Source organism: Cetorhinus maximus, chromosome 5, assembly GCF_964194155.1.
Source record: "Cetorhinus maximus chromosome 5, sCetMax3.hap1.1, whole genome shotgun sequence".
Lineage (NCBI taxonomy): Eukaryota > Metazoa > Chordata > Chondrichthyes > Lamniformes > Cetorhinidae > Cetorhinus > Cetorhinus maximus.
In genome coordinates, this window is record NC_135883.1 from 12,850,434 (window position 1) to 12,877,588 (window position 27,155).

At 43.8% G+C, this 27,155-nt stretch overlaps 1 protein-coding gene across 4 annotated transcripts in view; it reads right to left on the minus strand.

The window, feature by feature from the left end:
* Positions 1-27,155, minus strand: part of wdr35 (WD repeat domain 35) — a 118,091-nt gene that overhangs the window by 32,395 nt on the left and 58,541 nt on the right. For all 4 annotated transcript variants that reach the window (XM_078541522.1, XM_078541521.1, XM_078541520.1 and 1 more), the window contains 4 exons: positions 26,714-26,794; positions 22,791-22,927; positions 7,530-7,733; positions 5,270-5,416 (listed from right to left, as the gene is read on the minus strand). In XM_078541522.1, coding sequence (XP_078397648.1) covers positions 5,270-5,416; positions 7,530-7,733; positions 22,791-22,927; positions 26,714-26,794 — 569 coding nt within the window. The remainder of the gene's footprint in view (positions 1-5,269; positions 5,417-7,529; positions 7,734-22,790; positions 22,928-26,713; positions 26,795-27,155) is intronic.

The window sequence follows — 27,155 nt, forward strand, 5'->3', positions numbered from 1 at the left end:
TATTCCTGCTCCTATTTCTTATGTTCTTATATCTATATATACACACATATAGTATTAGTGCATGAGAGAGACAGATAGAGATACAGATATATACAATGTTACACAACCAATAACAAGCCTTGCTAATCCGCAAAACACAAAATACGTGCTCTGTGATTCTTTTGCACACCTATGTGAGACAAAGACTGTCTGCATAAACTGCTTCCTGATTGGCACTTACATAAATGAAGGTGTAGCCTTTTACATATCTCTGCAGAGAACCAACAAAAGAGATAAACTAATCATTATTTCTGTTCTTTGAAGGACCTAGTTATATACAAATTAGCTGCCATATTTGCTTAAAAGACTAACTTGAGAAGTATTTGGCTGTGAAGTGCTAAGGGACATTGAGTATGTGAAATGTACCATAGGGCTGAATTTTCAGGATGACGTGCGGGGGGTAAGTAAAATGACTTGCGGTGATGTCGGGCAAGCGTCCTGACGTCACCGCAATATTTAGTCGGGCGGGCGTGCGATGAAGTGCGACGTGCGCCCGCCATTAATTAAAGGGCTTGTTAAGGCCCTTAACTTGGCAATCAACACCGATTTTCAGGCGCCCGTGCGATCTTCGGCTCGGCGCACGGGCGCAACGAGCAGATGGGTAAGTGACTTTTCAACAAAACTCATCCACGGGCGGGATATGTGGGCTCAGTGGGGTTGTCAATCTGTTCTGTGAAGTATTTATTGCAGAAAATTTTTTAAACTTGCCTGTGTGATCTGTAGCAGTTCAGAACACATCCCAGCAGCTTCCGTTCAGCTCAGCACTCTGCAGTCAGTAATCTTTAATTGGGCCTGCAGCTTTCCGGAGGTCTCCATTTAGCCTGGGTATGGGTTCTGACATTTCCACTGGAGGCAGCTCCTCTGAGGAGGAAGGGAGGGCTAGAATAAGGAGGAGCCCAGGAGTGGACAATCAGCCTCCAGGGGAGCCACCTTTGGGAGTACAGGCACAGGCACAAGGGGCACAGGGCCAAGAGGGTAGTCCAAGGTCGAAGGAGCCGCAGAAGATGCCACTATCCTGCTGCCAGGGAATACAGGTGGAGAAGCAGCTACCTCAATACGACTAAGGTGCAGACGGTCTCAAGGGAGACAGTCAACTATATTTGTCAGATAAAAAACCAGCTGATATTTCACCCCTCTCCTATTTTTACTTAGTTCTGTTGAAGGCTCATGAGGACTCGAAACATCAACTTTGTTCTTCTCCGCCGATGCTGCCAGACCTGCTGAGTTTTTCCAGGTAATTCTGTTTTTGTTTTATATTTGTCAGATGATTGGCCCTGAGATCTCTCCTAACACCCCATGCCAATGGCTCTGAAGGTCAGAGTTGCTCTCAACTTCTATGCCTCTGGCTCCTTCCAGAGCTCAGTGAGTGATCTTTGCTGTGTCTCCCAATCAGCTGTCCACAATTGTGTCAAGCAGGTTACAGATGCTCTGTTCAGCCATGCATTGACCTTCATCCACTACCAGGCAAGTCAGGCACAACGAGCCAGAGGCTTCGCGGCCATTGCTGGCTTCCCCCGCGTCCAGGGTGCTATAGACTGTACACATGTGGCCATCAAGGCGCCAGCAGGTGAGTCTGGTGCCATCGTCAACAGGAAGGGCTTCCACTCCATGAACGTGCAGATAGTGTTTGATCACAGGATGCAGATTCTACAAGTCTGTGCAAGGTACCCAGGCAGCTCCCATGACGCCTACATCCTCAGATACTCCCAGGTGCCAGGGCTCTTCAGTGCTCCAGCCCCGCTGGATGGATGGCTGCTGGGTGACAAGGGCTATCCCCTCAGAAGGTGGCTCATGACACCTCTCTGCTATTCAAGAACAGAAGCTGAGCAGCAGTACAATAGGAGCCACGGCTCCACAAGGACTGTGGGGGAGAGAGCCATCAGTCTTCTCAAGATGCACTTCCGATGCCTGGACCACTCAGGGGGCGCACTCCAGTACCCCCCAGATCATGTCTCTGTGATAGTGGTAGCATGCTGCGCTCTGCACAATCTTGCACTGGAAAGGAGGGACGCAGCAGATGTAGCTGCACACGATGAATCCAGCCGTGGTTCGGAGGATGAGGAAGCATAGGGAAATGATGAGGGGCTGAACGCTGACCCGGAACTACAACAAGGAAGCAGGGACACCCGGGAGACTTTAATCCAATGAACCTTCAGCTAGCTCCCCACAAATGGATCTGGAGGACCAGCATTGCCTGGCGCATCCATACGCGGCACTTAAGTGCTACATCTGCCACTTCATTAGCTGCAACTAAGGGCTTAGTACATAAACCTCAATGTCCACTCAAACACTCATATGTCTGTGAAACATATAAATGCAGCACAAAGGAGCCACTCTCAGCCAATGGTAACACACGTGGATTTTATTTTGATCCATCATATGGTCCAACAAAATTAATTCCTAACGTTGTTACGACGTCAAAAAATAAAAATTCCCTAATCTCGAATCAACACAAAAGCACCAGTGAGAAACCCGTGGTGTGCCTAAGGTGCCTGATGCTTATGTTTATGGGTGCTACGTCTAGGTGCCGCCTCATCTCTCAGAGTGGCATCTGAGACAGCCTGCTGACTCTGCTGTCCTGTTGGCCTCAATGACCTTGGCAGATGTCCTCTGGCCCATGGAGCCTGTGCAGGCCCCGCCTGGGAGGGAGTGACCAGTTCCACAGCTGGCATATGCCCAGTCATCGCAGCCTCAATGGATGCAACAGTCACTGGCAGAGGGGCAGAGGAGCTGCTGCCCTCATCCGGAACTCCGAGAGGAGCTCGCAGAGACGACAGGCAGCTGCTGTGCCGACGTGAAGTCGCTTCGGACCTCCCTGCTCACCGCAGATGGATGGGCACTGAGCTGGGACGCTTGGTGCCCAGGCCATCTCCCACATTGCCAATGACCAGCTATGGTCACTGGCGCTGTAAGGGCTTGCAGGTCCGAATGTATCCCCAGGAGAAGCTGGTTATTCTGCTGGAAGCCCCTCTCCAGGAGAGTTGCCAATCTCTCCATGGAGGAAGCCTGACGCTCTGGCATGAGATTCATGGCATCACTGACGCTCCGCGTGGATTCCACCACGACGGAGACCAAGTGAAGCTCCTGCTCACCCGGCCTCATTTCCTGCAGCTGCTGCGTAGCGGATGACTCCAGAGGCACATCATCACGGCCCAACTCAGCATGTGCCTGGTCCCCTGCAGTCTTCCGGCTGCTGGCGCCATCGGCACTCTCTGTCTCTGCCATCTCCTCCAGCAATTGTAAAGTGCCCTCTCCACTGTGCCCCAGGACACTGGCCCATGTAATAATTCCCACTGATATGCTAGTCTCTGCACTGGTGCCTGCCTCGCTGAAATGATGTGACACAGGTGACAGTTCAGGCCCCTCAGATGTGAGAGGGGGCATCTCCTGGCAGTCATGCTCTGATGATGCTGAAATTAACAAGGACAGTGGATCAGTTAGTGTGCACTCAGTGACACACTTCATCCTTTTCCCCCAGGCTCATAATGCGTTCAACCTTCCAGAACCTAAGGAGACAAACATTGGTGGGGTGGCAAATAGTCAGGAGGAGGCCCAAACATTACAGGCGGATACAGACAGGCTGGTCAAATGGGCTAAGGAATGCCAAATGGAATGTTATGTGGATAAGTGTGAGGTGATGCACTTGAGCAGGGAGGTCCGAAGCGACTTCAACAAGGCACGGGAATACACGAGGAATGGTAGGACCACAGAAAGTAAGGACGATTAGAGGGACATTGCTGGGGATGTCGACAGGCCCGTTAAGGTAGCGGGACAGGAACATAAGGCGTTTAAAAAGGTAAGAGCCATACTTGCCTTTATTAGCCGAGGAATAGAATGTAGGAACAGGGAGGTCATGTTGCAAGTGCAGAAAACGCTGTCAAGGCCACAGCTACACTCCTGCGTTCAGTTGTGATCAGCGCTTCATGGGAGGGATGGCATTGGGGTGGAGAGAGTGCAGAGGTTCGTGACCAGGATGCATGCTGGTCTGGAGAGTTGGAGTTATGAGGAAACATAGCATACACTGGTGAAATTTGCCGTGGAGCACAGGAGATTGACAGGTGACATTATTGAGCTTCATACCATTATGAGGGGCATAGATCGGATGGACAGAAAGCAACATTTCCCCTTGGTGGAGGGATGACTAACCTGGTGGCATTTATTTAAGGTAAGGGACATGAGGTTGACAGGTGAGGTGATTAGGAATTTTTGGACAGAGTAATGTGGGACGCAGAGGCTGAAAGGGTGGTGGAGGTACAAACCCTCCTAAGGTGTAATAAGTATTTGGATGTGCAGTAGCGATGACATGGCATACAAGGTCATGAGGATAGTGGTCAGAAATGGGATAAGGTGACTTTGGAAGGTGCTGGACACGCGCATCTTCGAAGGGCCGAGGGGCCTTTATCTATGACCCACACATCTGACTCTATCAGTCTGTGAATGAGCAGTGTTGCTGTATTAACAATTGCAACAATCATCAGTGCTTTGGATGGTGGGAAGACAGAGCGGATGGGACTGTGGGCCTCAAATACCTGGCCGCTCCACCCCAGCCTCACCGACACCTGTGGGCCTGGGCACATAGCGTGTTTGTAGCTCCAGGATCTCCCGTTCAAAATGGGTCAAGATGACAAGCTGGGCCTGGCCGCCTCCAGTGCGCGAACATTCATGCGCAGGCCTTAATTGGCCCACCCGTGCAAAATGGCGGCGCGGCCCACGTAAGTATCAGCTCCGCCCGCCCACCTAACAGAAAATTTGGGCCATATAATACAAGCTCTTTCTTCTTCTTTCAAGGGTAGACAGTTCAATCTTGGTGTTAAAAGAAAATTAGAAATGTAGGCAACTTTTGCTTTCAGTAAGAGTTATAAGACTTCTGCAGGGGCGATGGAAAAGAAAATTATGGAGGATTTAGGGAAAAATGACTGGACATGTTTTTGCCGGGAAAGGGAATACAGGGATGTTCACTCCAGAATCACAATAAGGAAACAGACAGGTGCTTTGGAGAGTAGGTTATATGGGCCAATGGTCTTCTGCTGGCCAAACATTACTGGCCTCAAAATGTCACAGCTTTCCACTGGCACAGAAATGGTTTAAATGGCTGATTTCATTGTTTCTCTAAGGTATCATCCATCAATCTCCCACAAATTTATGACAAGAAACTGGAAGAATCCCCGTGGAACTTCAGGGCCTCCTATTGTCTATTACAATCATCTTGCATAATGATGCTATTACTTACCACTTCTGACGATCTGCAAAATAGTCTCCAATAGCATTATAAGCCTGCTCAAGCAGAGCATCATCAGCATCACCAGAACCAGTTTTTAGCAACTGCAACACCCGAAACCAATCTCCCAATTTGATCCTTAGATCAATAGCCAGATCTCTATAAGCAGAAAAGAAAAAAAAAATTCTGAACACATAGAACTAAAAGCCATTATAAAACCAAAACATTTTATTTGCATCTTCCACAGACCATATACAGTTTACTCTCTAATGAACTCTACCTCATCCAAGCGCATCCTGCATAAATATTACTTGCTATTTCCCAGAGCTAATCAAATAATTCTGCACTTCTTTCAGACATCCTTATATTCTTCTCAGTAAACTCTAGTCTGATGACTTTTTATTAACAGTCAACCCTCCATCCATCAACCCAAGCATCACAGCAATTGTTCGCTTTTATGGAAGTTTTGTTCGAATAGGAAATTTAGTCCCAGCCAAATATTTAATGGTTCACGTTTAAAGAAGTTTGTTATTGCAGCCTCAACTACTTTTTTTGGGAATCTATACCCACCGACTGGAGGATATGTGAAGAAAATGGGCTAATTTTAACCAGCAGCACTCTCAAAGCGATTATGGTTACAGGGCAAATGGAAAACCCCACGGAGAGCATAATGAGAAGCCTGGGCAACTTTAACTTCCCAGCCACAGTTAAATATGCCAAGATATCTTCCTGCCTGGAGTGACGTCATGGCTGGCAGGCAGAAGCAAAAATTGGATTGGAAATCTAAGGAAGATTAGTGCCCAAGGCAAGCCCCCTAACACCCCAATCCACTGCATATATTAAGTGCTGAGTAGGGGCTTTGGAAGATGGTGCGAGTAGTGGGAGGGAGAGGCAATACCGGGGCTGGAGAGGTCTAACGACACTTTGCGGGGCATAATTGATATTAATAAACTTACCTTGACCTCTTTTGACCTCTCCGTGACTCCTGCCCTGGTTCTGCTGTCAGGGTTGGCCTATGAGGACTTCCCGAATCCAAAAGTTAAAATTCTGTTGCTGATTATGTTATTAAGTCAGGACTTTTTAATGTAAATAGGCCCTGTTTGCTAGGGGTGGATGGTCTGCTGGTGCCTGAATTAATTAAATTAAAGTAAAGCTAGTGGGATGGAGTGGGTGGTAACACATAGTGGGGGATGCTTGCATGACAACCCCCAAATCTTAATGCCTTGCCTACATCATTCCCACCAGATAGAGGTGTTAAAATCAACCCAAACGTTTCTTCTAACCTTTATCACACTTAATAATTTTAACTCTAGTTCTGTGCTCAATATTGAGTCAAATAACAAGCTTACATCAACAACATTAAGCATTTTAAACACCTAGATCAAGATTCTGCTCAATAATCTTTTCCCTAATAAGGAACATAAGCTTTACAAGCCTCTTCTAAAGCTTAGAGCGCCAAGTCCTGGAATCAGGAAAGGAGAAATACTTTCCAAATGATTCTTCAAGAGGCAAAGCAGAATGCTTCCTATTATTTTTGGGATAAAGGAGCATCCCAGGTCCTGCCTAGCACCAAGAATTTAACCACTCTATATACAACAACGTTGAGCTCCTTTAGTTTCTCATCAACTGATTAGTGTTGACTGGATTCTATGGGAACTTCACTGGAACTAACTAACAAAACAAGAATGATTAGTGCCAATATACACAAACAGTGTCCAAAGACTCTAAGAGCAGAATCACTGATCAATTTGACCAGAATCCATCTAATGGCCAATCTGATTTTGAGCAATAGCTCTAGATGCTCAAGGGTCAGGGTGTGAAGTGAGCTGAAAATCCAAAAAATCTAGTACAAATCCATGTCATGTCAAACAGGAACCCTTCAACAATACTGTGGGAAGAAAATCAAACAGTTCCTATTGTGGTTTGTATTTAACAGTAGAGGGAATGGAAAGAAAATTAAGATAGCAAAATGGCCATTATCACAGATGTCAAAACACTGAAGGCATATTTTGTGCCCTTCTGCTTTTGCATTCTTTTTGGCTTCATTCTCCGCTCCACACATCTCACACACCTCATCCTCACACCCACATCTCAATAGAACTTAAATTTCATTCAGCCCATGTGAAAGCAGCTTAGAAATGTTAAAAGACAGAAATTTGTAAAAATCTAAACTTTCGAACGATAAAAAAATTGTTAATTAAAATTAAACAAAGCACCACATGCAATTTCTAGTCTAAAGCAGCTGAAGAATATACATAAGTTTTATGAACACCTTCTATCCATGTTTAGATACATCCTCTCGGCTTCTTCAAATCTTCCAAAGTAAGCTGCAACTTCCGCCTGTTTCATGGGTTCACTCTGAAGGTTTCCTAGACGTTTTACAAACTCAATCCCCTGATAATCCTTACAACGGACAAATGCCTGTTCCGCTGTTTTAAGATCAAGTCTCTGGAGAGCAGCTTCTGCAAGCAATCGCCTAAAATACAAAATAAACTACTTCCTTAGCAAGTAAGAATTCAGCTAGTTATGCCACTTTAAAAAAAAAATTGATACCTCAAGTTTTGAGGGCAACACAAAGTGGTATAAGTGAAATGTGTCAGTGTAAGTTAGGTATAACTTAATCAGAGTATAGCCCAATGGTGCAAGATAACTGTATGAGTCTGTGTCATACCACTCCATGTTTGCACCCATTGCAATGTAACTCTACCCTAGTGCAAAGCCACTTTTTAAAACTGACAAAGCATTTCATTGCAGCTTTTACAAACTTGTAAAATTTCAGGACAAATCGGCCACTTTCTCCCAATATTGAAAATTAACCATCACTACAAATACATGAAAGTATGTATGTGCATAGCTCTGTTACAATTTATTGTTCTTTAGATGGAGGTCATACTGCTTTTTGGCAAGAAATTGCTAACTGTATGTCACAGACAGGTGTTACCACCCTCACATCAATGTCTTGCAGTATAAGTGTAGCTTACTTCTAGGAAATTAGATATTAGGTGAAATAGACGTAACAAAAATTTGCTAGAAGGATAGAATACATCCATGAAAGAAACTAAACAAATTAAAAGATTGACTGCACAATCTTAGTAGAGTAAAAGTTCATCCCTGATCATATTTAAAAACAAAAAAGTGCACCAATTTTTGTCAACTTCAAAAGTAAGACAGCCAAAAGAAACAAATAACCATCACAACATTTGTATACTTAAATAAGGTGCAGTTATCCTGTAATTCCACAATCTGTAGCGATAGTGTCATCAGGATAGATAAAGTAATATTTAAATAATTCTGTTGTGAAAAATAGTTATGTATGTACAGTAATTATTTATAGACAGTATATACAAGACAGGAAATTTTAAAAAATGATGGGGGAGGGAATGCTCGTAACTAATTTGACCTCATAACAATAACTTATATTGATATAGCACTTTTAATGTAGTAAAATTTCCCAAGGCAACAGCAAGATTGGTTGCCATAATTTTCGTGCAACTATTCTTACCCCTTTCTAATTTTTTAAACATGCTTTTCACAGAACTTCTCTTATTCAGGGTGAGAGAAAATTTAGATTAATATTTTTAAAAACAAATATTGTATTCTGTTATAATTAAAATTATTTAAAACAATTCACAAATCTAAAACATTACAGTGTATACAATACACCATAATGTTCTACTGTATTTTTTTTTAAGTTTGGGATTCTTTACATTTGCGAACACAACTTACTGACAGAAATGGTGAACAATTTTTCATCAATAGTCAAGAATTACATTCAAATTCTGTTTTTAAAATAGTCATTAATACCAAACAGCAGTTAATGATTTATTTAGCAATTGCAAGCATCAGGAAATATGGTATGTTAATACAATGTAGTTTTATTCATTGTGAAGATTTTTTTTTAAATGACATAACTTAGCTGGTACTGAGCATTAACATAAGATTACTTACTATCACAAAGTAGGAACAAATAGACATCAATTTACACATTCCATTCAATTGCTGACATTGACAAAGTCAAATTGAAAGGTACCAAACAAAGTTGGCAAGGTCCCTCAGTAGGAAAGAGAAAAGTTAGGAGAAAGGCTTTTCTGGGAAATCTCTAGCACCTCTTGCTATTGAATGTATTGGACAGCAGCTTGCACTCATGGCTGCAGGTATTAGTCAGTTGGAAGCAAAGGATAAAAATAAATTTAAAAAGGAGATATTTTCTCCCTAATTTTTGTGCTCATCAAGGTGATTAGTGTTGGTACTTAGGAATGGAAATCTTCAGAAATCTAGTGTAAAGATCAACCACTCTTAGTTATATGCCCAGCAAAAAGTCCCACACCTTACCATCCATCTGTCACTTAGTATTACGTCATTCACTTTGCTAGAATACGAAAATAAAAACCAATACAAAATGAACATCCCAAACCAACTTTATAAATCAAAGGCATGTCACATTGCATACAATGTCAAGTAATTCCCTTAGTGTCTATTTTCAATGTGCCTCTGCCTGCCCTACTGCCCCTGCACAGGGTTACCTCAGTGGCTGCAGTAAGATTGATGGAAGGCTACTGCCTTTCAGTGGACCAGATTGCAGATGGCCTTAGAGGCCAACCTTCAGAAACTCTGGTCCTAGAAGGCCTGACTTTAGACTGCACCATGTTGACAAGAGCAGACTGGGCTGGCTAACAGGCAACAGCAAGGGCCCTGGCAGAGTGCCTGTGCTGGGAGGACGAATGTTGTTATCCTGAGAGAGGACAGCAGGTTCATGTTCCACAGAGCCACTACTACCCACTAGGGTGGTGTCTCAGCAATCCCTCTGTTGTAATCTGTTGGAGGGCAGATTGCCAAAGTGCTGTGACAGCCTAGAAGCCCCTTTGAATACTGGTATCTACAGCCATGGTGGTAGCAGTCTGTGCTGGCATGAGAGCAGTCTGAGCTTCCATGGCAGCAAGCTGGTCATGCATGATTGAAGTTTGAGCTTCAACTGCAGCACCCAGACATTGGGGGTTCTGTTTGTGTTGCAATAGAAGCTAAGGAATTGCCCATCCATCAGGTGTTGTCATGGTAAGGTTCACAAGTGTGTTAATGGAGTTGGTCAGTCCTTCCATGCTGAAAAGGATGGGCTTCAAGCTCTCTGCAAAGCCCTGTGTAAAGTTGGAGGGGAACTCTTCCATGCTACTTGACATGAGACACAGGCTTTTTAGCAGGCCTGCCAAAACACCAAGCATTTCATTATGTACGCTCACCAGCTTTCATTTGTAGCCAGTCCTATTGTAGTGCTCGTCTCAATCTTTTGCAGCACAACTCGTGTGCAGTCTCACTCTCCAAGAGCTGGCACTTTGGCAACACTTGTTCCCTGCCCTGGCTGCAAGCCATATGTGCCCGGTGTCTCACCACTTGCATATTCCACTTCCAAGCTATGTTCTAATGTACACGCAGTGTCAGTGTTGGAGCTAATGGTTGCGAGTGTGAGATCAAGTGACAGTGTTTTTTCTTTATCATTATCTTCTTGCTCTTTCACCACTGCCTGGCCAAGTTCCAGTTCTTGGTATCTGAAAGGGCAAAGACACAAGTATCGGGTTGTGGCAGAGGCAGCTGTTGGAGCAGGCTAAGTAAGGAGTGCAAGCTTACACCAATTTCAGCTTCTAGATCTTGAGAGAATGTGGAACGAGAGGGAGGTAAGATTATGCATGAGGATATTGTCATCATCTTGCGTTTCAGCCCTCAGCATTGGCCCTTCTAATGATGCCGAGCACCATCCCCTCCACTGGGGTAAAGGCATACAGCCATGCCAGTCTAAATCTGGGTAGCACCTGCTGCCCCCAGTTGCTCACGATCTTGTCCTACAAGAGAAAGGAAAGTGCATCAGTAAGTGTGTTAATACGTTTAGGTGATGTGACTGTCATGATTGAACAGCTGACAGCGTGTGCAAGCTGCGAAATGTGGGTGTGAGGCTTGCAACGGTGCTACGTGTGTGAGGGTGGGGTGAAGCTATAAATGTTAGGTAAGAGTTCTGATAGAGGTTGTTGATAGGTGAGTGATGGGGAGCTGTGGTGCATTGAGCAGTGTCTTAGGCTAGTGGCACTGTTGGTAGGTTATGGCATTTGAAGATGCATTCATTGACCTAGACCACTCATGTGAGGTCACAGAACATTTTGAAGCACTGCATCCAGTTCCTCAGGACTTGACTCCTGGCAATGACTGTGATGGCTATCTGGTCCTACTGCCTTCTGAAAGTTTGCCTGGGAGGGCCTTCTGGCCCCCTGTTGATAAAACACACCTCTCCTCTGCACCTCCTTGACCAAGGTCTCCAGCTCATTGTCAGAAAAATTTGGAGCCTGCACTCTCCATGGTGTGCCATTCTTGTGTCTCTTCCACATCAGAATAAGTTGTGGAATGACTCCAGTGCCTGTTCCAGCCAAAATATCATTTAAGAATAGCTTTAACTGGTACTAACCTCACAATTTTGAGCCCATTGCTGAGATGTGCAGTTAAACAACAGGGCAGTTAGCAAGAACTGCATGCTGCCATCATGTACATTAGCAGCAGAATGAAGTTGGTGTGCTGCCCAGATCGGAAGCAATGGGAGCAGGCTAAACCGAAATCATGATTCCCACATCCATTTTCAGCGGTTATCAAATTTAGCCCATTTAATTTTCACTTATTTGGGCTCTTGACCCATAAGTCAGTGCTTTCACCTGTGAAATATTATACACACAGGTTTCTGCTGTAAGATTGAGTGCTACTTGACTCCCATTCTGACAGGAGTCGTAACAGCTCTTAACCTTATACAACTGACCCCATACCTATAGATCACATACCTAGCTTAGTGTTTAACAATGCAAGATCCCCCTGCATATTCACATGCGATTAACAGAGGCTGCCAATTTTGTGACAAAATGCAGACGACTATTTACAATAACAAGAACAGAAAATGCTCTGAATACTCAGGTCAGACATCATTGTGAGCAGGGAAAGAGAGTTAACATTTCAGGGTCTACTATTCAGGCTTAATTCAGATTGTTATATTTTCTCTATTAAACATTTGCCATCCAATAGGTTATTAGATAATTCTGTCTTTATTACTGCAAGATAGACAGTTTCACGAGAACTTTAGCATGCATTTGCAATTGGTAGCAAGGTATAAATCTTTCAAAATATTAAGCACCATAATTGACTGTAATTATTAGGCCAGAAAGCTATGCTCCAACCAAAAAGGATTCCTTCAAAATTTACAGCAAACCTCAACCATAAACTCAAATTCTTGCTTTACATGTCAAAATTAGAATGGGTAGTTCAAACCTCATCTGAATTAGTATGTAGTTCCTATCAACATCAATCTTTTCAGTACTTACAAAACAAATACATAAATTATTACATTTCTGCCACTGAGTGAAGCAGCGGTTATGGACATTTTGTCCTTCGCATAGTGCCTTGGAATGTGCTTGTTGTATCTTTAAAAGATTTGATGGTTTAAGGTTGTGTGTCAAAGGCACTATTTCTCAGGGAAATCATGGACTGAATTTTACGTGCTCAAGGCCGGGGGGAGGTTGGGGGGGGGCACATCCCACCACCTTCCCGCCCACCCTGGAGCTCTTCCCCATAATACTAGGGGGGGCGGGCACCGGAATTGACATGCTCGACTGCCATATTAAAATGACCACTTAAGGGTCAATTAGGCTTATCAGGTGTATTGACGCTAATAATACGCTGCCCATCCCATAATATGTTTGGCATGGGCGTCAGGGCGGGAATGGGAAGCCCGATTTTTAACCTGAAATGGTTAAAGGGCATGACGGAAGCGTGTGGGGGTAGGGGTGTGGGGGTGGGGTGGGGGGCACGGGGGAGGTCGCTCTTCGGGGGCTGCCCTTTGGCGATCGCAGGATGGCCCCCCCCCTTAGTCTGAACCCCCCCCTTTGTTCCTACCTACTCTGTCTCCTAAACCCATCCTCTCCCCCACCCATTGCCCGTCCCTAACACTCCCAAACCCTCCCGGCCCAAGACCCCGGACTTACCTTCTCCAGGGATACGAGGCCTTGGGCTCCACTCTTCACCTTCAGTCCAGGCAGCGGCTACTGGCACTTTCCTGGCACTGTTAGGGCTAATGGAGCTGCCAGCCAATCCGATTGGCCCGCAGCTCCAGAGGGCAGGGCTTGCACCCCAATGAGGGTGTGACTGCGTGGCTGCTCGTTGTGGAGCCAACATGAGAGGTGGGGCGCGGGGATCATCCTCTCTCCACTCCATCCCCGATTTATTCAGCTCCTTGTTTGATTTGGCTTTTCTCATTTGGTTAAGGCCAATGAGAAACTGGGATTATTTCAAGATATATCATGTAAGGAAGAAAGTCGTTTCATATCTTCCATGAGCATTATGACATAGGGGATGATAAATGTCAAACGACTTCATATAATAATTATCGTACAAGACTATAATAATGACCCAGAATTTCCTGCAGAATTTGTTTTAAACAGTACAAGTCCCAATAATTTATGATGCAAGTGATTTCGTGCAGTGAAAATAATGGCATATCATTTCTTGAAACTTTTGGAGACTACAAGGGGATGCCAAGTGCAGCAGCAGGCAACTTAGAATGGCTTAACAGCCTAATGAAGCTACAATTCTGGATTATCTAAATGCTAAACATAAAAAAAGTAGGCTATAGACAAGTAGGCAACCCTATAATCAACAGATCAAAGTTTACTAGCCCTACAATATCCAGCAACTGTGGTGGACAGCCAAGCAATTATGAGGAAATGGCTCCTTAAACTTCTTCCACAACCATGGTGGAGGCCAGGACATAAGTGCAAGAGACAAAGCTGAAGTGTTCGCCTGCAACTTCAGCCTAAATTGTTAATTAAATGATTGTACTCGGCATCTTCCTGAGATCTCCAGCAACACAGATGCCAGTATCCAGCCAACGTGTTTCACTTCATATGTCATAACAGTGGACAGGATAGCAAAGACTATGGAAGCCAACAGAATCCCAACTAAGTGCTAAGGACTTGTATACCAAAGCTCACCAGCCACCTTAACCAGATTGTTTTGATATACTATGATACTGACTAACACCTCACCACTATAGAAGATTACCCAGCTTTGTCATAGCTACAGAAGACAGAATAAATCAGCTTCTTCCCAAACATTAGTAAAATGGTGGGTGGAACTTTACACATGCCATCAAGCAACACCTAATTATCAATAATCTCCTCAGATCGGGTTCTTCCAGAATCTCTCAGTTCAAAAATTTAATGCAGGCATGATCCAAACATGGATAGAGTTGAATGCCATAGATAGGAAGCTTTTGACTGACTGTGGCAAAACAGGTCCATCAGATTGTGATAGCAGCAGTACTGAGGATTCTAGTGGTGCAAGAAGTGCAGTTGGGATAGGTAGTAAATTGCAGCCTTGCCAATATCACCCACATCCTGAGAACAAACATAAAAAAGTCTTCAACAGTGCACAATAGCAAGTAATTTCAAGTTAGCAAGAGGAACAAATTATATAAAAGCAACATCCCTCTAAGGAGCGTGACTAAGTGGTGACGCAGATATCTGGAATTTACCATATATTGAAATAAACAGGCCGCTTACACCAGTGAGTGACAGAGAGTGGGAGAAATGAATCTGTGATTGGAGCAGCAGCAAGTGCAGCAAAGAAGAAATTTGTGATTGGAGGAACAGCAAGCTCGAGCTGGTGGTGGGCAGAGGGGAAGGTGTGTCCAGAAGAAAGCAGTGCACAGCAAGAAGAGCAGGGGGCAAGCAGCCAGAAAAGGTCTCAGAGCCACCAGGGAAACTGAGCATCTGGAGGCGAGAGCATCCAGAATAATCATTCAAGGGTTGTGGGAGAGGAAGAATAGCAGGAAAATTCACTGGTAGCTGGACGAATGGAGAAGCAGGGCTGAGCTGGATGAAAGTGATGAATACCCTGGATTAGAGCGAGACTTGGGACCGCTTCTTATTCAGAGCTCTCAACTATCTAGGATTCTTCCTGGAGCCAAAAGGCCCTGGAAAACTCTCAACAACTAAAAGGTCACAAACCCAATGGACAAGGCCCATCGTGGCAAGATAACACACAACCTAGAATGAAGTTGAACAATGGATTTAGTCTGGATTTAGTCTCAATGCTTTCTTTTAGGCAGGTTTACTGGAATATTGATCATATCAATACAGCATGGCCAATGAGCCACATTGACTGAGCCACATATGTTAACCTGGAAACAGCAGATTAATTGAAACTCTCTAGGTTAATGGATAATGAATGAGAGTCCATTGTGTATGAGCCTCAATTTCATTGTTTGGCAAGCTAAATGGATTTTTAAGGTTGTTTATAATCCAAGCTCAGACTTGCAAGCTGTGTGCATCTTCGCTGTTCCTTCGACATTTCATCTCTTCTCCGGAAAGTATGAATTCTTATGTTGGGAAAGGGGAGTTAACAGTTCAGGAGAGGCCGCTGGTCATCATCATCGTCATCGTTGGCTGTTCCTCAATTCGAGGATGACATCTATTCAAGGTTGCAAGTCTTCATGTGACTGAACAGGCCGATTCTTGACCCACAGATCTTTGGGTACAGGAGACAGTCCCCCAAGGTAATGGGATCCAGAATGTAGGATTTACTTCCTTTTCTTTCCTTCTCTGCCGCCGCTCTGCTTTTTCATTAAGGCGTTTGGACTCGAAGCATGATGCAGCTTGATGGACAAGTTATCACTGTTTTGAACAATTGGTAACAAGCTCCTCCCAGTCAATAATGTCAATGCTTCTGCACTTCAAAGCGAGCTTCAGTGTATCTTTGTAGCATTTCCTCTGTCCTCCTGAGGTGGTGTAGAATGGGATGGATGTGAGGAAGAGTGGTTTAGGATTGTGAGGGAGGTAAAATGGGGCCATGACTTGAGAGGTAGAATTAGAGTAGTGAAAAATTATAGAATCAGAACAGAGAGAACAGAATGAGAACGTGAGCAGAGGAGAGATAGAATGGGATGCGTGAGGAGAGTTAGAATGGAACGTGTGAAAAGAGGTAGAATGGGACACGTGAGATTTTTAAAAATTTATTTGTTAATGGGATGCGAATGTCACTGGCACAGCCAGCATTTATTGCCTTAATTGCCCTCGAGTAGGTGGTGGTGAGCCACCTTCTTGAACCACTGTAAGTCCATGTGGTGCAACTACACCCATGTGCTGTTAGAAAGGGCCTTCCAGGACCTTGATCCAGCGACAGTGAAGGAATTATGATATAGTTCCAAGTCAGGATGGTGTGTGACTTGGAGCAGAACTTCCAGGCAATGGAGTTCCCATGGAAATATTAGAAGAGATTGAGGACAGAATTGTACCTTCTTGTCTCCATGTATATCTGATGTCTGAATTGTGTATCTTCTGATAAATTGGAGTTTAGTACTAATATACATGGAATATAGAGATCAAAGGTGGAATCAGTATAAGTGTTTTGAGTAAACCAGTGTGTGCTGTAGTCACATTGGATTGTGAAGCGTGATGTACCTGAGCACACGTTGAATCATGAACTCAATAGTAGGGAATCATATAATCATATTAGAACAGTGTAATATGATTTATGAGTGCTCATGTTAGATTGTTTAACATGAACTTATTATGTGGTTGTTACAACTGATGTGTGTGCGCTCTGGGGTTTAGAATGACAAAACAAAATAGAACAGGAAAGCAGATCAAACATAGGAAAATTCCAAAAAGATGCAAAATATGTACAGTTGCACCAATCCAGCAGCTAACCAGTAAGTACTTAATGCTCCCTTTAAATAGTGCTGGTTGGGAGATGGTGGGGGTGTTCCTTCCATTTACTGTTGTGTTCAGCTGTGTGAGGTTAAGACTTAATGTTAGATAGAGTACATGTTTGAAAACGGCAATGCCAGTGTTAAATCAGTATTGCATACTGACTTGCATTATCATTCTGCTACTCTACGTGTTGACTGTGATTGTTACCCACGCTCAGATGCTCAAACCCCTTTACAAAGATGGCATGCTGTGCACTTTTTTAAAAATTTATTTACGGGATGTGGGCGTTGTTGGCTAGGCCCGCATTTATTGTCCATCCCTAATTGCTCTTGAGAGGGTGGCGGTGAGCTGCCTTCTTGAACCGCTGCAGTCCCTGTGGTGTAGGTACGGCCACTGTGCCATTAGGGAGGGAGTTCCAGGATTTTGACCCAGCGACAGTGAAGAAATGGCGATATATTTCCAAGTCAGGATGATGGGTGGCTTGGAGGGGAACTTCCAGGTGGTGGTGTTCCTATGTATCTGCTGCCCTTGTCCATCCAGATGGTCGTGGTCATGGGTTTGGAAGGTGCTGCCTAAGGAGCCTTGGTGAGTTTCTGCATTGCATCTTGTAGATGGTACACACTGCTGTCACTGTTTGTCAGTGGTGGAGGAAGTGAATGCTGTGGAAAGGGTGCCAATCAAGCAGGCTGCTTTGTACTAGATGGTGGCAAGCTTCTCGAGTGTTATTGGGACTGCACTCCTCCAGACAAGTGAAGAGTATTGCATCACGCTCCTGACTTGTGTCTTGTAGATGGTGGACAGTCTTTGGGGAGTCACTCGCCACAGGGTTCCTAGCCTCCGACCTGCTCTTGTAGCCACAGTATTTATGTGGTTAGTCCAGTTCAGTTTCTGATCAATGGTAAACTCCAGGATGTCGATGGTGGGGGAATTCAGCAATGGTAATACCACTGAATGTCAAGTGGTGATGGTTAGCTTCTCTCTTGCTGGAGGTGGTCATTGCCTGGCACGTGTGTTGGGCAAATATTGCTTGACAGTTGTCAGCCCAAGCCCGGATACTGTCCAGGTCTTGCCGTATTTGGATATGGACTGCTTCAGTATTGGAGGAGTCATGGATGATGGAGTCATGGATTGTACATCGTGCAATCATCAGCAAACATCCCCACTTCTGGCTTTATGATGGAAGGGTGGTCATTGATGAAGCAGCTGAAGATGGTTGGGCCTAGGACATCCCGTCTAAGTGTACGTGCACATCTCGGTCCTCACTTTCAATCCTGATGTGGCTGCGTAGCACCCAATAAGTGGGTGTTACACCCCTTAATTTAATCCTTCTTTAGTAGGGTTTGCCATACAGATGGCCTCACAAGGTGCTGTAAGGCAGGTTGGCAAAAAAACTATTGAGCTCTAACCCTCTTGGGTCTTTCCCTGGTCAACAGCAACACAAACATATATTCCACTATCTATGTTACTTTTGGCAAAGTGTTCACATAGTAATGCTCACAATTATTAGCATGTTACATTGCTAGGATATAAACTGTAACAGGTTTCACACATCCACTAGATGGCACCGTCAGTGATAATAATTGTCCACTCAATAGCACCTTCAGTGGCAGTAATATGAAAAAGTGGATGTCACTTTAGTGATAACTTTGTGAGGCAAGTGAAACTCAAACAACATTGAGCACACTATGAAGAATAGGATTTATGCAGGATAGGATTTATGAATTATCTTCCTTGCATGGGAAAAAAGGATAAGTTGGTTTTATAATGTGCAAACATTCACTATCTCCTGCCACAGAAGTCAGCAGACTATTCTGAGTTAAACAATACTTCAGTTCAAAACAATCCATATTTTTTTCCTGATGCTGGCTTGCTTGGAACAAAATTTAACTTGTATATTGTTCAGGCGTGTTTCATAAATTGTAGCAATAAGTTATTTTCCCTCTATGTAGCCATCGGAGCTCGTTGTTAGGCAAAAGCAGTAGACTCTCAGCAAGTTTTATAAGATCCTGAATGGTCTTGACAAGATGAACGTGGAAAGGATGTTTCTTCTTGTGGTGAGTCCAGAGCTAGGAGGCAGTGTTTTAAAATAGGACAGAGATGAGGAGAAATTTTTTCTCTGAGGGTTGTGCGACTGTGGAACTCTGCCCCAGAAGGCAGTGGAAACGAGGTCACTTTTTAAGGCAGATATAGATAGGTTATCGAGGGTAGATAGGAATGTAGAACTCGAAACACAAACAGATCAGCCATGACCTTATTGAATGGCAGAGCAAGCTCAAGGGACTGAATGTCCTATTTCTACTCCTATTTCCTCTGTTCATAAGTTTGGAAAAAGTTCCAGAAGTAGCAGCTTCTAAAGGTGAAAATGCTTCCATGTTCCATCCGGATGTTGCATTTGACAGCAGAAAACAAATTATTTGTTTTTAATGCTGCAAGCCATTAAAGAAATCTTTCTGGAACTTCACAGTACCACAATTGTTGAAACCTGAGATTTTGTAGAAGTCAGTTGGAATTTCTGAGGGCCATTGGGGTGGATTTGACTATTCATCTGAGTTAGCATACAGATGAAACAGACTCCTTTTACATCCTTCCACCTGAGCATCTGACAAAATCTGGGGTTATTGGGTGAACAGTAAGGTAAAGAGTACATTTGCATTTTTTGAATAAACCATTGAAAAGAAGGGAGTAAAATCTTGCACCTAGCTAGGAGACACCAGGAAATGTGTTCATATTACGAATGAAATTCATGCTATGAAAGGAGTTTTATGGGTAGAGGAGGTGGAGTTCAAAGACCTACATTGAGAATTTACATTCAAAGGGAAAGCTAGGTATAACCCAAGAGGAGTTTGTGCGTGCAGGTCAGAAGCCTGTAAGAACTAAACAGCCTGTAAGCCATACAACTGCCTGCAAAGGAAACAAATCGAAAGGAGCCTCATTTTGAACTCGTAAGATTAAATGTGCTGTGTCTGTTTAACGTTTAAAGCCAAAATTTTTGACTCGGCGTGCAAGCATGCACCCAACACACCCGAGCATGAAATAAAGCACGTTGACGTTGATCCGGCATGCCAACGTCAATGCGCACTCTCGCGATATCTCAGTAGGCAGGTGCGCGATGAAGACAGAGGCGCGCCCACCATTAATTTATGGCCAGTTAAGGCCCCTTGAGACGCCATTTGTCTCGGACTTTACGCAGCCCATGCGATTTTCAGGCCGTCACACTGGCTAAACAGGCAGGCCACAATTTCAAAAACCTCATCCACGGGCGGGATAAGAGGGGTCAGTGGGCTTGTAAATGCGAGTTGCTTGTCGTTTGGGATGTAACTTGCTGCTGCTTGCTTGTGTAAACAGGACACCTTCATCTCGCTTCAGGGCTGCATTGACAGAAATAAGAGGCTTCAGTTCAGGGCTCAGTGTTGTTTTCCAGGCCCCCGGAGGAATCATACCACTTGGGGCCTTCCAGGTATCAGACAGCCTTCCCTTACCCTGGTAATGGGGATTGTGGTCTCCGCTGGAGGCACCTCCTCTGAGGAGGAAGAGAGGGCCAGAAGGGAGAGGAGGCCAGATGTTCCTATTCAGCCTCCAGGGGAGCGACCTATGGGAGGAGAGGTGCAGGCACAAGGCTAACAGGAAGTTAAGGCAGAAGGGGCCACAGAAGACGCCACTATCCTGCTGCCAGGGTTTACAGGCGCGATGCAGCTACCTCAATAATGTCTGTGGTGCCATGCCGAAGGAGGCTCTGCCTCTCGAGGAAGACAGTGCCCTCCATCTGTCAGAGGATCAGCCCTAAGATCAGCTCCGACTGTGTGGGTGAACACCCCATGCCAGTGGCGCTGAAGGTCACAGTGGCCCTCAACTTATATGCCTCCGACTGCACCTCAAGCAAGTGTGAAGTGCCCTCGCCAATGTGCACCAAGATAGTGGCCGGTGATCTAATGCCCACCGAGGTGCTGGTATCTGTGCTGGTGCCTGCTTGAGAGAGCGGGTGTGATGCAGGTGCATTCTGATTAGTGTTGTCCTCAGGGGTCAGGGGTGGTCTTTCAGGCTTTTCATCCCGAAGCGCTGGTGGTGAGCCTAAAAGGAACAGGACATGAGATTAGTTGAAGTCGTCACACTGTTACTGTGCGTTCCTGGCAGCCTCATGAGACAGAGATCAGGGTACCCTCGGTCTTTCCATTATCAATGGGGGTTCCGGGTTTGAAGCTCACATCAATATAGGGACTACAGTGGAATGGTTGCAATTACCAACATTCTCATCTCAGCACTCTACACTCGTACCTCCCTGCGGCACCACAACCTCACCATGGCCACTTGACCTAGGCAGATGGCGCCGCTCCAGCTCCAGAGCCTACTGCTCATAATGAGTGAGAATTAGGTGTGGTGGTCTCCCACCATCACGCGTCCTCTCTGCATTGTTATGGGATGTTTTCTCCTGAAAGGACAGAGGAGCATTGATTAGTCCACTCTCTACCTGCAGTGCTGCTGCAGCCTGGCCAACTCTACTTGAAGGCGACCTTGCAGGGCTCAGCAATTTGAGACTCTGGAACCGCAAGGCACTCAGTCCAAGCAGCCAGGGCTCACCCACTTGCTCAGATCCTGCCACTCACACTCTTAACATCTCTGAGGTTCACAGGGGGGGGATGGGCAGCTCTTAACTGCTCTGCAAATCGACCCATGCCAACATAGTTCTCACCCTTCCCGATCGTAGGAGATTGTTGAAGCGCTTCTGGCACTGTACCCAGTGCGCTCACCACATCGCGACTGCTGACCTTGAATGCCACCTCCTCACAGGCCTTTTTGGTGAGGTGGGGGGCCCTCCTCCTCCTGTCCCTGAGGCAAAGACTTGTCTCCTCGCTGCCACCTCTTCCAGAAGGGCAGCATGGCACTCATCGGAGAAACGCAGGGCCAAATGCCCCGCTGACCTGCCCTCCTGCCAGCCGTGTCCACCCACAACACTCTCCATCACGACTTCCACGTCCTTCGGTGGCAGCCTTGCAGAGGTTGCTGAGGCCACATTTGAATCGGCCGCTGGGTTGCCATTGGATCCGGCAGACATTGAGCACCCGCTCCTGCCCGCCCCTTCGCACTCATTCCGCAACCGCGTCTGACGCTGGGCGGGCCTTAATTGGCCCGCCCACGTAAAATCGTGGCACACTGCCGATTGCAGTGCCCATCCGCCCCGGCATGCCAAGGGCAAAATTCTGCCCTATGGATTATTGTTGCCTTGGTTAAGATTTACCTGGGAGTGATTAATTTGGGGACTTGGTTAAAAGTTAATATGATAATTTATAGGCATGTGTATGTATTAAGTTCCTTGTTAAATTACTAAATGTTTAATTTAACGTATATTAAAAAAATCTCTTGAGGCTTGGTGGTTTTTATTCCTGAATTCAGAGCTGCATCTCAAACGTACCAATTGAAAATATAGGTTATGACAGTTGTTAAAGTTTCCCTCTGGGATTTTAAATAACTCAGCCTTTACCAACTGCTGTGTCATAACAATACTCAAGAAAAATCTTCATAAATTAATGCAAACCCTTTTGTGGCATGGAAGACAACAGAAAAAAAAACTCAGAATCCAATTGAGGATCAGCCGTTATGTATAGCAGGGACAGTGAAGATCATTTGAAGCATCACAAGCAAGTATTCTCTCCTCCATGGGATGACTGCAAAGTTCATTTGTATGTGAAGACTGATTAAATAGGAAACACTGAGATTTTGCCAACCAGCTGAAAAGCTGGGACAATGTGATACAAGTTGAAAATAAAATAACAGAAGTAAAACATGCGTTATCCAGATATACTTCTTACCAAAGTCTAGGATGAGGGTTTTCTTCAATGAATGTGCAGGCATCTTCAATCCCAACAGTCTCTATAAGACTTCGGCTATCACGTAGCGAACGAATTTCAAAATTAATTATATAGTCTTTGTTAGGCTGGCTGGGCTCCTAAGAGAAAAATCAATATGCATCATCTTCATTAAAGTTAATCCACAAGTTAAATGATCAATAGAATCTTTTTCATAAATGTAAAAGTCACACATTCCTGTATAATAGTACTGGGACTGCAGTAACCAAGAGAGGCAATGCAAAGGATTTATTCTTGTAGCTAGTAACCAATGAATTGAACACATTTATTCAAAACAAAGTCAGTTTCTGGATTTAGACTAGCTATCGGTGCGAAGTCCAGGCCAATGTGCTCCCCTTAAGTTAAACTCTCTTGGACCCCTATCACTGGTTCAAAAATAAACCAAAAGTTTGGAGACTATTTGACTATCATGTGTCCGGAAATATGAGACTGGATAAATTAATAAGTCTTTTAAATACAGAAAAAGAACTGAAGTACAGTGCAAGCCATTTACATTGTCTTATTTGCTATAAACAGTCTTACACTATAGAACAAATTTCGATCCAGGGAACAATGCATTTGTAGGTTAAGTCATGGACCTAGGAACCTGGTAATTAACAAGTGATGATGGGTCCAATATAATATGTGGTGAATGCGTCTATTCTGCACCAGGAAAACACTGCCAAATTGGTAAGGGCATCTTGAGTCATCATGGTTGCAAACCTGAAACTAGCACTAGGCTCATTTCCAGCTGAAAATCAAGGCCTAATGATGATTTCAGGCCCTTTTCCCATATTAGGTTGCAATTGACCATAGTGTGCATGTTGCAGTGAAATTTTGTTGGGCCAATAGCAGCCACACCAGTGGACTGCAAAGAGGGCAAACAGGAGCAGACTTCACACTGAGGAAAGGTCATATAAACCTCGAATCTCTTGTATCAGCCTACTAGTTTAGGTCACCCAGGGAAGATGGGTGCGATACTGGACATTTGTATGGATTATCAGGGAATATCTCCAAACATAAATAGAAACCAAATATACTGAGCAACATTAAAAAACAATCAGCACTGCACCCAAAGTAAACAGCTTTTGTCATCTACCTAATATTTATCTCCTTATACAGCTCGTGTCAAAGTTCATTTTATAATGCTTATGTGCAATGTCTGGGGACATTTAATTATGTTAAAGGCGCTATGTAAATATTAGATATTATTGCAATCAATAAAACCAAGGGTCCCTTATGCTTTTTTAACAGCCTTCTCTTTCCACTTTCAAAAGATTTGTTTACATATACCCCTAAGGTCTCAATGTTCCAGTATCCCTTTTAAAATACTTAGTTCATATTACCTCTCCTCATTTTTCCTACCAAAAAGTACCCTCTCTGCACTAAATTTCATCTGCCATGTTTCTGCTCAATTTCCCAGTCAATGGGCAGGATTTTCTGGCTCCGGCTGCCGCCAGGATCGCCTGGTCCTGCCAAAGGTCAATGGAGTTTTCCCGCACAGGTCCTGCCATGACAAGGCCGGAAAATCCCAGCCCATGTCTTTCAGAACTCTGCTACTATCCTCCTCATTGTTTGCAATGTTTGAGAGTTTTGAATCATTTACAAACTTTGAAATTATGTCCTGTATACCCAAGTCCAGGTCATTCATAAATATCAAAAAGAGCATGTGGTCCTTACCCCTGGGGAACACCACCATATACTTCCCTCTGGTTTGAAAAACAGCTACTCTAAGGGCTATTGTCCCTTTAATCCCATGTTGCCTTGAGTGTCAGATTAATTGAAAATTCAGCCACAGAAATAGTTGTGGGATTTTAACCAAAAAAGATAGGCAGTTTGGTTCAGGTGGGGATCTGAAAAAACTGTTTCCTGACCAAAACTCAGCTCCAACCCACTCGTTTCCAGCTATAACTCAGGCTGAAAATTGGAATAGTGACCAACACACACCAAGGAAACAGGCAGGAACTAATGATAAGTAGGTTACGAGCCTCATTTGTAATTCAGATTTTCAACTTTAACTCTTGTATGTCGGACTTCCCATGCATTAGAAAACCAGGCAGCCTTGTTGATGGAAGGTTTGGCAGACCTTACATATACCTCCTGGGTATAGGTGCCTGCCTGACCGGGCACCCCCTCCACAACCTTTCCCTCCAAGGCCTCCAATCCTATTACGAGGCCTCCAAACCCTTTTCTCTCAGCCAGGGCTCCAATCTTCTCTCCCCAAGCCTCCCCTTCACCCCACATCCCCCCAACAGAAGGCCTCCCAATCATCCACACCAACAAGCCCTTCATGCCCCAAAGGAATCAGCACACCACCGATAAACTACACTTTTTAAAAAATTCAACTTTAGTTAAAAATGCAATTAAGATACATAAATATTATTTATATGAATGATTGACATTAATTAGAAGCAAATATTGAAGTTTCTTACTTTTCATAATAGAACAATACTATTCCCGTAAAGTTAGGGAAAGTTGCAATTAAACATCAGCAGTTCTATGACATTTACACAACTTTTGATATAAAGCAAAAACAATAAGGTTTTGCTATTGTTGCCAACATAGTAAATTTATGGTAATGTGGGCTAGGTTGGATTTAATATGTTAATCTGATGCATCATCAGCTTGTCTTTTAAAAAGGTTCCATTTCAGTGAAACATAGGCTTGAAAAGTTGGCTACAGGTCGGGATCATGCCCGCCTGCTCTCAATTGGTCCGTAAACCTGGAAACACCGTGCTAATGCCATGGCTGAGTTAAAAAGCCACAGCAAAACCCACTCCACACACTTTAGGGTTCCTGACCCAGTGACAGCCTGCCTGGTGTAACCGGGTGCAAAAGTTAAAATTCAGTGCTGAGAAGCAACTTTTTACCTCTCACAACGGCTTCTCACCTACAGGAAGGAAGAAACAATGCAAAATGCATTCAACTGACTCTTTTGACGGCTGTGTTTGAAAATAACAGACCTGTGCACTTAATTATGAGTTCTCTTTTACATTGTGAGGTAGTTTAATGATTAAGAACCAAACTAAACTAAACATCATCTGTGACTTCAAGAAAATGGCAAGCCATCCTATCACTTTTTAGAATTGTACTTTGAGTGCCAATAGTTACTCAAACTGCAGACAGATTCAACTCACCGTCTGGAAATCAATGAATCATGTTATAGCATGTGTGTATCAAGAGGACCTAGCCACTAAATTGATCACCCCTTTCAGATGTTGGTCATAAAGGTGCCTATGTGATTCAGACGCCAGTGATCCAGACAAGGAAATGCTCTTGATTGTTTATTAATCAGACCACCATAATGTTGTTTGTCCAGCACAGACGGGACTGGATTCTTAAATTCCAATTGCTTTAACCTATTTTTGTGTAACTTGGATTCACTCCAGGCCAAAAATAGTAAACCAAGCACAAATATCTCCACCAATGAAGAAAACAGAACTCAGAAATAAGCTACTGACTTGCACACAAAATTAACTACAATAATAGAGATCACTTGTTTGTCTTAATTAAAAAATGATTTATTTTTATGCTCATTGAAATGATAAGAATACCAATGTTGAGGGACAGATTTGTGATGCCCCGTACTCTGGGAACTGGGTGGAGCCTGTTCAAACTACTTTAACATAGGACTCCTAGCAAAATATAGATTTCATCAGATCAATTTTAGCTCAATTCAAAACCATTCAAAAATAACTGGACCAATTACACAGATGAGCTACAGAATAAAATATAGATTCTTTATAGATAAATGCTAAGAAAATCAATTATGAAAGTATAAACAACATTAAAATGCACCTGATTAATGGCTTTTTCCAACATTAACTGAGCAAATAGTCTTCCAATATTTATTTCTTACAAAGGATAAACATTCTATTCAAAATTACCTTCAAAATTTCATCCAAAAGTACAGACTTGATTTCTAAATTTTCAAAATTGCATATATACCCAGATGTTTGAATTGGTTCCTATAAAAATTAATAGAAAATTCCAGCATTAAAAGCATAAAAAAATGACTGTAGCACAACACTGGTTTCAAAGTAAAACTTACTGCACAGTATTCAACACTATCTCCATTACAAATGAATACAAGCATGAGCTCCAAAATTACATCATGTTCCCAAATATATCAATGAAAATTTATAGCTAAATAGCACCACTATGGTAAACATCATAAAACTAAAATGTACATCAGACTTTCCAAATAAACCTGTTTTCAAAATGTAAGTTGTGGCTTTAACCTACCCCGGCTGCCAGCAACTTTGCCAGATTACTTCTTCACGAGAATTTTTTTTGCCTTACCAGTTCTCATTAAGCTCCTACAGTTTA